Source organism: Haematobia irritans, chromosome 1, assembly GCF_050003625.1.
Source record: "Haematobia irritans isolate KBUSLIRL chromosome 1, ASM5000362v1, whole genome shotgun sequence".
NCBI lineage: Eukaryota > Metazoa > Arthropoda > Insecta > Diptera > Muscidae > Haematobia > Haematobia irritans.
Genome location: NC_134397.1, coordinates 158,690,758 through 158,705,314, shown reverse-complemented (window position 1 = coordinate 158,705,314; position 14,557 = coordinate 158,690,758). Strand labels below are relative to the sequence as shown.

Below are 14,557 nucleotides of genomic sequence, written 5' to 3'. Positions count from 1 at the left end.
GACTAAATTTTGTACAGAAATAAAATTTTGACAAAATTTTCTATAGAAATAAAATTTTGACAAAATTTTCTATATAGATAAAAATTTGATAAAATTTTCTATAGAGATAAAATTTGATAAAAGTTTGACCAAATTTTCTATAGAAATAAAATTTTGACAACATTTTCTATAGAGATACAATTTTGACAAAATTTCCTATAGAGATAAAATTTTGACAAAATTTTCTATAGAGATAAAATTTTGACAAAATTTTCTATAGAGATAAAATTTTGACAAAATTTTCTATAGAAATAAAATTTTTACAAAATTTTCTATAGAAATAAAATTTTGACAAAATTTTCTATAGAGATAAAATTTTGACAAAATTTTCTATAGAGATAAAATTTTGACAAAATTTTCTATAGAGATAAAATTTTGACAAAATTTTCTATAGAGATACAATTTTGACAAAATTTTCTATAAAGATAAAATTTTTCACAAAATTTTCTATAGATATAAAATTTTGACAAAATTTTCTATAGAGATAAAATTTTGAAAAAATTTTCTATAGATATAAAATTTTCACAAAATTTTCTATAGAGATAAAATTTTTCACAAAATTTTCTACAGAGATAAAAATTTGACAAAATTTTCTATAAAGATACAATTTTGACAAAATTTTCTATAGAGATAAGATTTTGACAAAATTTTCTATAGAGATAAAATTTTGACAAAATTTCCTATAGCGATAAAATTTTGAAAAAAAATTTCTATATCGATAAAGTTTTGACAAAATTTTCTATAGAGATAAAATTTGGACAAAATTTGCTATAGAGATAAAATTTTGAAAAAAATTTTCAATAGCGATAAAGTTTTGACAAAATTTTCTATAGAGATAAAAATTTGACAAAATTTTCTATAAAGATAAAATTTTGACAAAATTTTCTATAGAGATAAAATTTTAACAAAATTTTCTAAAAAGATAAAATTTTGTCACAATTTTCTATAGAGATAAAATTTTGACAAAATTTTCTAAAGAGATACAATTTTTCACAAAATTTTCTATAGAGATAAAATTTTCACAAAATTTTCTATAGAGATAAAATTTTTCACAAAATTTTCTACAGAGATAAAAATTTGACAAAATTTTCTATAAAGATACAATTTTGACAAAATTTTCTATAGAGATAAGATTTTGACAAAATTTTCTATAGCGATAAAATTTTGACAACATTTTTTTATAGAGATAAAATTTTGACAAAATTTTCTAAATAATTAAAATTTTGACAAAGTTTTCTATACAAAAAAATTTTGACAAAATTTTCTATAGAGATAAAATGTTGACAAAATTTTATATAGAAATAAAATGTTGACAACATTTTCTATAGAGAAAAATTTTGACAAAATTTTCTATAGAGATAAAATTTTGAAGAAATTTTCTATAGAGATAAAATTGTGACAAAATTTTCTATAGAGATAAAATTTTGACAAAATTTGATATAGAGATGGAATTTTGACAAAATTTTCTATAGCGATAAAGTTTTGACAAAATTTTATATAGAGATAAAATTGTTCACAAAATTTTCTATAGAGTTAAAATTTTGACAAAATTTTCTATAGAGATAAAATTTTGACAAAATTTTCTATAGAGATAAAATTTTGACAAAATTTTATATAGAGATAAAATTTTGACAACATTTTCTATAGAGAAAAAGTTTGACAAAATTTTCTACAGAAATAACATTTTGACAAACTTTACTATAGGGATAACATTTTGACAAAATTTTCTATATAGATAAAATTTTGACAAAATTTTCTATAGCGATAAAATTTTGACAAAATTTTTTTATAGGGATAAAATTTTAACAAATTTTTTTTAGAGAAATAAAATTTTGACAAAATTTTCTATAGAGATAAAATTTTGACAAAATTTTCTATAGCGATAAAATTTTGACAAAATTTTTTAGAGAAATAAAATTTTGACAAAAGTTTCTATAGACAAAATTTTCTATAGAGATAAAATTTTAACAAAATTTTTTAGAGAAATAAAATGTTGACAAAATTTTCTATAGAAATAAAATTTTGACAAAATTTTCTATAGAGATAAAAATTTGATAAAATTTTCTATAGAAATAAAATTTGATAACATTTTCTATAGAGATAAAAGTTTGACCAAATTTTCTATAGAGATAAAATTTTGACAAAATTTTCTATAGAGATGAAATTTTGACAAAATTTTCTATAGCGATAAAATTTTGACAAAAATTTTTTATAGAGATAAAATTTTGACAAAATTTTCTATAGAGATAAAATTTTGACAAAATTTTCTATATAATTAAAATTTTGACAAAGTTTTCTATACAAATAAAATTTTGACAAAATTTTCTATGGAGATAAAAATTTGATAAAATTTTCTATAGAGATACAATGTTAACAAAATTTTCTATAGAGATAACATTTTGACAAAATTTTCTAAAGAGAAAAATTTTCTAGAAAAATAAAATTTTGAAAAAATTTTCTTTATAATTAAAATTTTGACAAAGTTTTCTATACAAATAAAATTTTGACAAAATGTTCTATAGAACATTTGAGAACAAAAAAAAAATAAAATTTTGACTAAAGTTTCTTAAAATTTTGGTAGTTATTTTTTTGTCTCAACCCACGTACATACATTTTTATCAATTGTCATTTTTGGTCAATGGTGTTTGTTCTTATGTCAAAAAATCCTCTATACTACATGTCATTATGTTATATTGATGTTATATTGGACATGCCGGGCCACATCGTCTCGGTAAGTGATTCTCAGTCAAACTGTATTCACAATTCAGGTTTTAGGACCAACATATCTGGTAGCCAAATTTTCACGTAGAATAAAATTTTGGATTTAAATTTCCCCCACTATGTGAAACTCGTGACCGTTTTCTTTGTAATCATCCTGACCTTAGACAGATTCGGATATGTGCATTAATACTAAATACCAATTACATCTACTTAAAAGCATGTTGTACTTGGATTTTTATTACCTCCTCACCATTAGGATTTAGGTTTCATTACAATAATATCTGCCAGCGAATACAAAACATCAAGGCCCAGACTTAAGACTATGGTAAAATCAAGTTATTTATATATTTAATTAACTTTGCATAGATGTGTATTGACATTGAATCTTGTTTTCATTTTTTTGTCTCGTTTTGCATCTGAAAAGAATTTAAATTATTTGGACATTTATTCCGATGTGTGTTTTTTTTTGTTTTATTTAAATAAAGCATTTGCTTTATTTTCTAGATTAGCTTAGTATTATTATTCCGCTAGCTAGTAGACTATCCTGTCAATTGAACATATTGAAAAATAAATGAATGAATGATCGAGAAAAAAAATCAAACGTTAAAAAATTTCATGGTTCATTTATTTTTTTTTTTTGAGTTGAGTTGATAAGAGGACAATTTGGAATGATTTATATGTTGAACATGGCACAAATGGTGGTGGTGGTGGTGATGTGACACACAGTCATCATGAATGGATGACTGATTATTTATTTTTGTCTCCCATGCCATTGCTGATAAGCTTCTTTTTTTAATAAATTCATCGATTTGTTTACTCTCGTCTCTATTGATTGAGGGCTGACTGGAGGAGGTTATAAAGGCATTTTGTGACAATTTGTTTTACTAAGAATATTATTCGATTTTTTTTCTATTGTGAGTTGTATTTTTTTATACTAAACATGAATTTTCTGATAACATTATGTAATCGAAGAAAAATTAGGGGAATATTTAAATTTAAATCGGTACAGAATAATCCAACGAATATATTTTTGTTGTGGCCTGCAAATATTGTCTCTTGTGTTGGTATGGATATATTTTCTAACAACTTTTTTCTTAAGTGAGATTATTCATCCAATATCTCAAATGAAACTAATTTAGCTTTTGAACTAATTGAGGTAAACGTGGAACATGCTTCTCTTCGTACAATCAAATGAGATAGAAAAGCTAAAGATGACAGCTGGTTTAAATGAGTATTGGAAGGGATAATTAGATTTTAGCAAGAGGACGAAAGGTATTGAAATAAAAAAAAAGTGTATATGGCCGAATCTTATGTTCCCTCCACCATGGTTTGTGTAGAAACTTCTACGAAAAACTTTCATCCACAATCGAATTACTTGAGTTGCGGTAACGCTTGCCGATGGCTAGGTTTCTTAAAACCTCCTAACACCGTCTTCTAAATTGTAAGTAAGCCCATACGTGGTATATATTAAATCAAACAAGTATATACGGCCGTAAGTTCGGCCAGGCCGAAGCTTATGTACCCTCCATCATGGATTGCGTAGAAACTTCTTCTAAACACTGCCATCCACAATCGAATTACTTAAGTTGCGGTAACGCTTGCCGATGGCAAGGCATCTTAAAACCTCCTAACACCATCTTCTAAATTGTATGTAAGTCCATACATGGTATATAGTAGATCAAAAAAGATCGATCCAATACGTATATAATTCAGTTTGACAAAGTAGACATAAAATTTTGACAAAATTTTCTACAGAAATAAAATTTTAACAAAATTTTCTATAGAAATAAAATTTTCACAAAATTTTCTATAGAAATAAAATCTTGGTAGATTATTTTTGGCTCGAGTGGCAACCATGATTATGAACCGAATAAAATTTGAACAAAATTTTCTATAGAAATAAAATTTTGACAATGATGAAAATTTTATTATGAACCGAATATAATTTTAACAAAATTTACTCTAGAAATAAAATTTTGACAAAATTTACTCTAGAAATAAAATCTTGGCAAAATTTTCTATAGAAATAAAATTTTGACACAATTTTCTATATAAATAAAATTTTGGTAGATTATTTTTGGCTCTAGTGACAACCATGATTATGAACCGATATGGATCAATTTTTGTGTGATTGGACCAATTTTGGTATGGTTGTTAGCGACCATATACTAACACCACGTTCCTAATTTGAACCGGATCGGATGAATTTTGCTCCTCCAAAAGGCTCCGGAGGTCAAATCTGGAGAACGTTTTATATGGGGGCTATATATAATTATGGGCCGATATGGACCAATTCTGGCACGGTTGTTAAAGATCATATACTAACACCATGTTCAAAATTACAACCGGATTGGATGAAATTTGCTTCTCTTAGAGACTTCGCAAGCCAAATCTGGGGATCGGCTTATATGGGGGCTATATATAATTATGAACCAATGTGGACCAATTTTTGCATGGTTATTAGAGACCATATAACAATATCATGTACAAAATTTCAGGCGGATCGGATGAAATTTGCTTCTCTTTGAGGCTCCGCAACCCAAATCTGGGGATCGGTTTATATGGGCGCTATATATAATTATGGACCGATGTGGACCAATTTTTGCACAGTTGTTAGAGACCATATACCAATACCATGTACCAAATTTCAGCCGGATCGGATGAAATTCGCTTCTCTTTGAGGCTTCGCAAGCCAAATCTGGAGATCGGTTTATATGGGGTCTATATATAATTATGGACCGATGTGGACCAATTTTTGCATGGTTGTTAGAGACCATATACCAACACCATGTACCAAATTTCAGCCGGATCGGATGAAATATGCTTTTCTTAGAGGCTCCACAAGCCAAATCTGGGGATCGGTTTATATGGGGACTATATATAATTAAGGACCGATATGGACCAATTTTTTCATGGTTGTTATAGACTATATACCAACATCATGTACCAAATTTCAGCCGGATCGGATGAAATTTGCTTCTCTTTGAGGCTCCGCAAGCCAAATCTGGGGATCGGTTTATATGGGGGCCATATATAATTATGGACCGATGTGGACCAATTTTTGCGTGGGTGTTAGAGACCATATACCAACACCATATACCAAATTTCAGCCGGATCGGATGAAATATGCTTCTGTTAGAGGCTCCACAAGCCAAATCTGAGGGTCCCTTTATATGGGGGCTATACGTAAAAGTGGACCGATATGGCCCATTTTCAATACCATCCGACCTACATCGATAACAACTACTTGTGCCAAGTTTCAAGTCGATAGCTTGTTTCGCTCGGAAGTTAGCGTGATTTCAACAGACGGACGGACGGACATGCTTAGATCGACTCAGAATTTCACCACGACCCAGAATATATATACTTTATGGGGTCTTAGAGCAATATTTCGATGTGTTACAAACGGAATGACAAAGTTAATATACCCCCCATCCTATGGTGGAGGATGGGAGCCACCTAACCTAACCTAAAAGAATGCACACAGAAATGTCCTTTTCTTCAACAAAGGAAAAACAAAATTTTCGAAATTTTAGTGATGAAAGTATGTTACATAAAAATAAAGGTAGAATTAGTTAGCAATACTTTTATGAGAGATTTCACTCATGGAAAAGTTTCATATAATGTGTTTTTAAATTTCTCTCACCGACATTTGATAAAACTTTGATAAAATGTGAATTCGGAAATTCACATCTGTCGCTGGATATCCATAAATAAAAATTTCAAATTTATTGACCCTATTAGTAAATGATAGGCAGAATTATTAACATGGGGCACTTGTAAAGTTATCAAACCAAAAAATAAACCAAAGAAATTTTTTAAAGAGTAGGACCACAAATAATGAAGTAAACTTTTTCTTCCTCCTGTGCGGAATCCATGCACTGAAAAACAAAAATATTGTCGTGAGGCTAAATGTTTGAAGCTCTTCAAATACGAATTCGTATTTTGCTTAACATAGAAAATGCATTTTTATACCCACCACCATAGAATGGTGATGGGGGTATAATCAGTTTGTCATTCTGTTTGTGACATTCCGAAATATAGATTTCCGACTATATAAAATATATATGTTCTTGATCAGGGAGAAATTCGAAGACGATATAACCATGTCCGCCTGTCTGTCTCTTATAATCACGCTATACCTTCAATGATGTCGCTATCGTTCTTAAATTTGGCACAGACAAGTCAAGTTGTTTGCAGGCAGGTCAAGTTCGAAAATGGGTTATATTGGTCCAGGTTTTGATATACCCCCCCCCCCCCCATATAAACCCACCACCCGGTTAGGGGTCTTGGGCTTATAGAAACCTATTTTCATCCAATTTGCCTGAAATTGGAAATCTAGACGTATTTTAGAACCATAAAGAGGTGTGTCAAAAATGGCGAGTACCGGTCCATGTTTTGGTATAGCCCCCATATAGACCGATCTCCCGAGTTTTCTTCTTGGGCTTCTGGAATCCGTAGTTTTTATCCAATTTGCCTGAAATTGGAAATCTAGACGTATTTTATAACCATAAAGAGGTGTGCCAAAAATGGTGAGTATCGGTCCATGTTTTAGTATATCGACCATATAGACCGATCTCCCGATTTTACTTTTGGACTTATAGAATAGGTAGTTGGTCCATGTTTTGGTATAGCCCCCATGTAGACCGATCTCCCGATTTTACTTCTTGGGCTTATAGAAGCCGTAGTTTTATCCAATTTGCCTGAAATCGGAAATCTAGAGGTTTTTTAGGACCATAAAGGGGTGTTCCATACATGATGAGTATCTGCCCATGTTTTGGTATAGCACCCATATAGACCGATCTGCAGATTTTACTTTTTGGGCTTATATGAACCGTAGTTTTTATCCAATTTGCCTAAAATTTGATATCTAGAATTATTTTAGAGTATTGGTCAATGTTTTAGCATAGCCCCCATATAGACCGATCTTCCGTACCGTAGTTGTTGTTCAATTTGCCTGAAATTGAAAATCTGGAGTTTTTTTTGGACTATAAATAGGCGTGCAAAAAATGATTTTATTTTTTGGGATTTTAGAAACCATAGTTTTTATTCAATTTGCTTGAAAATTTAAATCTAGAAGTATTTTAGGACCATAAAGAAGTGTGTCGAAAACGGTGAGTGTCGGTCCATATTTTAGTATAGCCACCATAAGAACGATCTATCGATTTAATTTCTTGGGTTCTTAGTTTTATATCCGATTCTCCTGAAATTGTAAATATACTGGTATTTTAGTCTTTTAGAAAAACGTGTATCGGATTTAGTTTTTATCGGTCCGTAATTTCATCATTTTCTTGCACACTTACAAGAGATGCCCGGCTGAACTTACTGCTGTAAAGGGTGATACGGTCAAAATTCAATATAAACTTGACGTATTTCTTTCAATTTTGCATTTAAAAAACCTGAACACCCCTCATTTTGAAGGTGTGTGTGTAGAATGTTGATCCTATTTTGATTTTGGAATTCACTCTTCAGTTGTCAAAATGCCGTCCAAGCAAGAAGAGCAGCGTATCAAAATTTTGCTCGTGCATCGCGAAAATCCGAGCTACTCGCACGCAAAGCTGGCAAAATCGCTAAAAGTTGCCAAATCAACCGTTACAAATGTAATTAAAGTGTTTGGGGAACGTTTGTCGACAGCCAGGAAGTCTGGATCGGGGGGAAATCGAAAACCGGAAGCCGCTGAGACGAAAAAGAGAGTTGCCGGTAGTTTCAAGCGAAACCCTAACCTCTCTCTCCGAGATGCCGCAAATAAGCTGGGTGTATCGTCTACAACCGTGCATCGAGCCAAAAAACGAGCCGGACTATCGACTTACAAGAAGGTAGTGACTCCAAATCGCGATGATAAACAAAATACGACGGCCAAAGCGCGATCCCGGAGGCTGTACACGACGATGCTGACGAAGTTTGACTGCGTGGTAATGGACGACGAAACCTACGTCAAGGGAAAAGTAGCAGATATTTTGAAGCACATAAAACTGTCAAAGTTCGCAAAGAAATATCTGGTTTGGCAAGCCATCTGTACCTGTGGCATGAAAAGCAGCATTTTCATAGCTTCCGGGACTGTCGACCAAGAAATTTACGTGAAAGAGTGTTTGAATAAACGTCTGCTGCCTTTCCTGAAGAAACACGGTTGTTCCGTACTGTTTTGGCCGGATTTGGCATCTTGCCATCACTGTAAAAAGGCCATGGAGTGGTACGCCGCCAACAACGTGCAGGTGGTTCCCAAGGACAAGAACCCTCCCAACACGCCAGAGCTCCGCCCAATTGAGAAATACTGGGCTATTGTCAAGCGGAACCTAAAGAAGACCAAAACAACTGCTAAGGACGAGCAGCAGTTCAAGCCAAACTGGCTTTCTGCGTCGAAGAAGGTGGACAAGGTGGCTGTACAAAATCTGATGGCAGGTGTCAAGCGTGAGGCCCGGCACTTCGGATTTGGAAAAGCGAAAGCCTAACTGAATATTTTTCCTGAATTTTATACTAATTGAACTTGAAAAAGAAATTTAATTTGATTTTTTAAATAAACGATTTCCCCGATTTACACGCGTTTTCCCTTGACCAAATTTTGACCGTATCACCCTTTAAAGTGGTGCAGGGTATAATATTGTTGACTCCGCCCGACTTTAGACTTTCCTTATTTGTTTTTTTATATAACACCAATATAGCCCGATACCAGGATTTTACATCTTGAACTTCTTGAAACTGAATTATTTTGTTAAAAATTTTGTGTTAGAAATAAATCGTTTTTGTCATTCCGTTTGTAACACATCGAAATATCGATTTCCGAAACTCTAAGACGATATAAGAATGTCTGTCTGTCCGTCCGTCTGTGTGTTGTAATCACGCTGCAGTCTTCAATAATGGAGCTATCGTCCTGAAATTTGGCACAGAATCGTCTTTTGTCTGCACGTAGGCCAATTTCGAAGATGGGTTATATCGGTCCAGGTTTTAATATAGCTCCCATATAAACCAATCGGCCGATTTGGGGTCTTGAGCTTATAGAACCCGTAATTTTCATCCAATTTGCCTGAAATTGGAAATCTAGAATTATTCTAAAACCACAAAGAGGTGTGCCGAAAATGGTGAGTATCGGTCCATGTTTTGGTATAGCCGCCATATAGACCGATCTCCCGATTTTACTTCTTGTGCTTCTAGAATCCGTAGTTTTTATCCAATTTGCCTGAAGCTGGAAATCTAGAGGTATTTTAGGACTATAAAGATGTGTACTTAAAATGGTGATTATCGGACCATGTTTTGATATAGCCCCCATATAGACCGATCTCCCGATTTTACTTCTTGGGCTTCTAGAATCCGTCGTTTTTACCCAATTGACCTGTAATTGGAAATCCAGAAGTATTCTAGGAGCATAAAGAGGTGTGCCGAATATATTGTGTATCGGTACATTTATATAGTCCCCTTATAAACCGGCCCTCTGATTTGTGGTCTAGTATCCAGAACTACAATTAGATGTGCTGAATGTTGTGGGTATCCTTCCATGTTTTTGGCATAGCCCCCATTAGACCGATCTCCCGATTTAACTCCTAGGGTTTCTAGAAATTGTAGTTTTTATCCGATTTGCCACAAATTGAAAATTATCGGTCCACTTGGTAAGGCCTCCATATAGACCGATTTCAGATCTGGAGGTTACAGCACTGAACTGATCATGAAAATTGCTTGAACTGATATACGATATAAAAAATTTTTATATCAAGCTAACATTACAAGTCTTACGGCCATTTTCATGTATCTCTGTTAGACTTTAACTCCCAGTTAACAGAAAGTAAAATCGAAATAGCTTCTCTCCGGTTAACTTTAAATGAAAAATTTTTAGCAGTTAAGTTCCTAACTGGCATATGGAATATATAGACATGATGACAGATATGTCCATAGTACGGTTTAAAAGTTCGTTAGCTAACGTAGCACTAACGGAGCTTCCTGAAAATGGGGGTTAAAGTATTATTAGCCGAGTCGCTCTGCCGAACTATTCACTTGAAATTTTATAAATATGAGAATTGCACCTTAATATCTTGCCCTAATTCTACACCAATTTCAATCAAAATTTCTTTTTTTTTAATTTCCATTTTTCGTTTACCTCTTGCAGAAATCTTAAAGATTCGGATAAACAACCCTTCATGGATGTGGCAGAGAAATTGCGTAAAACGCATAAACAGGATCATCCAGACTATAAATATCAGCCAAGAAGAAAAAAAGGACGTGCTCTCACATCCAGTGCAGTACAATGCAATAGCGATGGCCTTAAATCGGAGGCTTCAGTGGCAGCTTTAACCGCCATGATAAATAGTTCAGTAGTCAAGAAAAACAATACGGATGTCACATCAACACCAGAAATCAGATCCAACACCAATGGCCAGAGCAGAAAATTAGCGACATCTACGGCATCGCCAGCATCAGTAACAGCACCTACAACAACCGTCAACAATCATTTGTCATCAAAAGCTATGGCAACAGCAGGAGCTCGCACCAATGGTAAAGTCTCGAACAAAATGTCGAGGGAGCGAGAACCACAACAGCAACATAATCTGAATCAACAGCGAGAGGTACGTCAACTCAACAACAACAGCAACCACTCCCAGCAACAGAATGCAAAATCAACGTTTGTGATGGATATTAATGAAAGCTTAAAAAATTCCTGTAAAAACGTGACATTGTTGCCCCAAGGTCGCCTCTTGGCTGCAAATGGACTGGAGGAAAGTTCAGACTTTATGTTTAATCACTATGACTATACAACAAAAGCATTGGATTCACCAGGATCTACAAGCAGTTCTTTGCTCTCCTGTGCCACCACACCAAACGACAGTCAGCCTTTGACGCCACCAGCCACGCCATATACACAACGTTTGTTGGGTCACCAGCAGCAACAGTTTGTGGTGGCGCAATCACAATTGTTGCCACACCATCACCACCATCAACCACCAAATGGTGGAGGTGGTAATAGCCAACGTCAGTTGCCAAGAAATACGCCTCAGCCTCAACAGGTCAATGATGGATGTTTAAGTGAATACAATTTACTTAATATTGAAGGACGAGAATTTATATCCTTGGAGGATTGTTCCTTTAATGGCAATGCCAATGTTGCTGCTGCTGCTACTGCTGATGGTGGTGGTGCACGTGATGGCCTTTCAATGAATGGACCATTGGCAAATCAAATGCCCCCATATGCTTTGCAATTCTATTCCTCGAATCAATCATCGAACCACCATCACCAGGAGCGACAACACAATTCTTTGGAATTTCAAAGTTATTCCCATTTGGGTGGCTCTTCATCGCATCTGCAACTTCCTCCTCCATCGTATGCGGCATCTACAACAACGGCATATTGCCATACAAATTGTGGCTCATCTCCCACGATACACACCATTGAACCATTAAATTATTTTAACATTTCCACCACACCGCCATCACCCGCCAGACCCACCAATGCATCTGTGGGAATTGCCACTACTTCTAAGGTTGGGCCTCATCATTATGTGGCGCCATATGCAATGGAGACATCGTCAAATCACACAACTAATGGAGGAGGTATAGGCAATGCAAGTACCGGCTCAGAAGATGTAGATGTGAGCATTGAACAATACTTTCTGGATCAAATGATGCCAATGGAGCCGAATCCTTCGACGATACAATCGTCTTTGTGCACGCCAGCATCGCCAAGTGCCACAATTTTATCATCTTCTACGATGTCGGCAATCACATCTGGTATTTCTTTGAATAATTCTACGAAATCTATGAGATTGTGTGGTGGCAAAGTCGCATCATCACCGGATACTCATGACCATTTAATAGCATCCAAGAAGTTATGCCTCCCTCCGATACCCTCGAATAGTTCTGTGGTATCCTGTTCATCGTCCACCTCTTCATTAGCATCTCCACAAAAATTTCCTTCAATATCACCGACCACCAACACCACCACTCATACAACCGGTGGGTCACAGCAAATGAATAGCTTCTATATGGCAACAACTTCAGGTTCAACGCCAATGGATACTAACCTTAACATGACATCCGCTATAAGGAATCACTCTGCAGAACAGCAACAACCTGGTGGATCTGAGCTTTCATTTCCTTATCATGGTAACAATGACAACCTACAAGACCATCATTCCAATCAAAATCAGCATTGCGGGCCACAGCCTTATCATCATAGTCTCTCAACAACCCTCTCTGTCAACCATCATCAGCATCCCCATCATCATCAGTTGCTGCAATGGAACGGTTATAATAATGTATAATAAATTAATTTTAATTAGTTTTTAACAATGTTTACTTAGTTTTATAAAGAAATTTGTATAGAAGAAAGGAAATTGTTCAACTACTTTGGCATGTTTTGTCTTTTTGTTGAGTTATATGGAAGTCCTTTGTGGCCTTGCTATTGTCTTGATGCAGAAACAAGTAGGTTTTCTTTAAGAAAAAATTTAAGTTCAGTGTCATCCTTTGCCACAAAGGACACTTATGAAAAAGCATCAACCATTCTATTAAAAAGCATATTGTTTTTCGGTATTTACGTTTTTTTTTTTTGATTTTTTATAAATATCAGTATCAAATATTTGGTATTATTTTTTTATACTTATATAGATAAAATATTAAAGTATTAATAAAGAAATATGTTTTGAGTACAATAAAAATGCAAATATGATCATCAGTTCGGATAGGTTGAACCCTATGAATCTAAACTTATGTTTGGTTAGGTTGAAAGAGGACTCAAGTTGCCCAGTCTCAAGTTGACTGACATACACCTATACCAGTATTCTGTTTGTTGTGCACTCTAAATTCTCCTTTCTACCGTATCCTTCTTTAATTCCAGGAACTGCGTGTCCCCAAAGAAGTCCCCAAATTGTTTCCAGACCCTGTTTTGTCAAAATTTTATTTCCATAGAAAATTTTGTCAAAATTTTATTTCTATCGAAAATTTTGTCAAAATTGTATTTCTGTAGAAAATTTTGTCAAAATTTTATTTCTGTAGAAAATTTTGTCAATACTTTATTTCTGTAGAAAATTTTGTCAAAATTTTATTTCTATAAAAAATTTTGTCAAAATTTTATTTGTGTAGAAAATTTTGTTAAATTATATTTCTATAAAAATTTTGTCAAAATTTTATTACTATAGAAAATTTTGTCAAATTTTATTTCTATAAAAAATTTTGTCAAATTTTTTTTGTGTAGAAAATTTTTTCAAAATTATATTTCTATAAAAATTTTGTCAAAATTTTATTTCTATAGAAAATTTTGTCAAAATGTTATTTCTATAGAAAATCTTTTCCAAATTTTATTTCTATAGAAAATCTTTTCCGAATTTTATTTCTATAGAAAATTTTGTCCAAATTTTTCTATAGAGAACTATAGAGAACGCAATAGCCAATAAAGGCAATGCGGGCCGAGTTGGATGGATAATGACCGGGCATCTAGAATTGACAACACATCTTCGCCGAATAGGAGCAGTAGGGAGTGTTTTGAGGATGATAAAACCATTGAACACTTCCTTTGTCACAGTCCTGCATTTACTTGATAAATAATTAACCAAATCGCTGAAGAGGTGATTCGAAACCAATGTGTCAATAATCTCAAGATGGCGCTTCTCCCAGAATGAACCAAAATGAAGACTCACTTTCCCCAATTAATTTACCAAAATTTTACCAAAAACTACGATACAAAAAACTTATTTTGCAAAATTTTATTCCTATAGAAAATGTTGTCAAAATTTTATTTTTATAGAAAATTTTGTCAAAATTTTATTTCTATAGAAAATTTTGTAAAAATTTTATTTCTGTAGAAACTTCTGTCAAAATT

At 33.2% G+C, this 14,557-nt stretch overlaps 1 protein-coding gene across 1 annotated transcript in view; it reads left to right on the top strand.

Annotated features, from left to right (window-relative positions):
- Sox100B overlaps nucleotides 1-13,280 on the top strand; it is a 158,056-nt gene extending 144,776 nt beyond the window's left edge. Inside the window, exon 3 of the mRNA XM_075292039.1 lies at nucleotides 10,856-13,280. Within this exon, the coding sequence (XP_075148154.1) occupies nucleotides 10,856-13,004 (2,149 nt within the window). The 3' untranslated portion in view covers nucleotides 13,005-13,280. The remainder of the gene's footprint in view (nucleotides 1-10,855) is intronic.
- The last annotated feature ends 1,277 nt before the right edge of the window (nucleotides 13,281-14,557 follow it).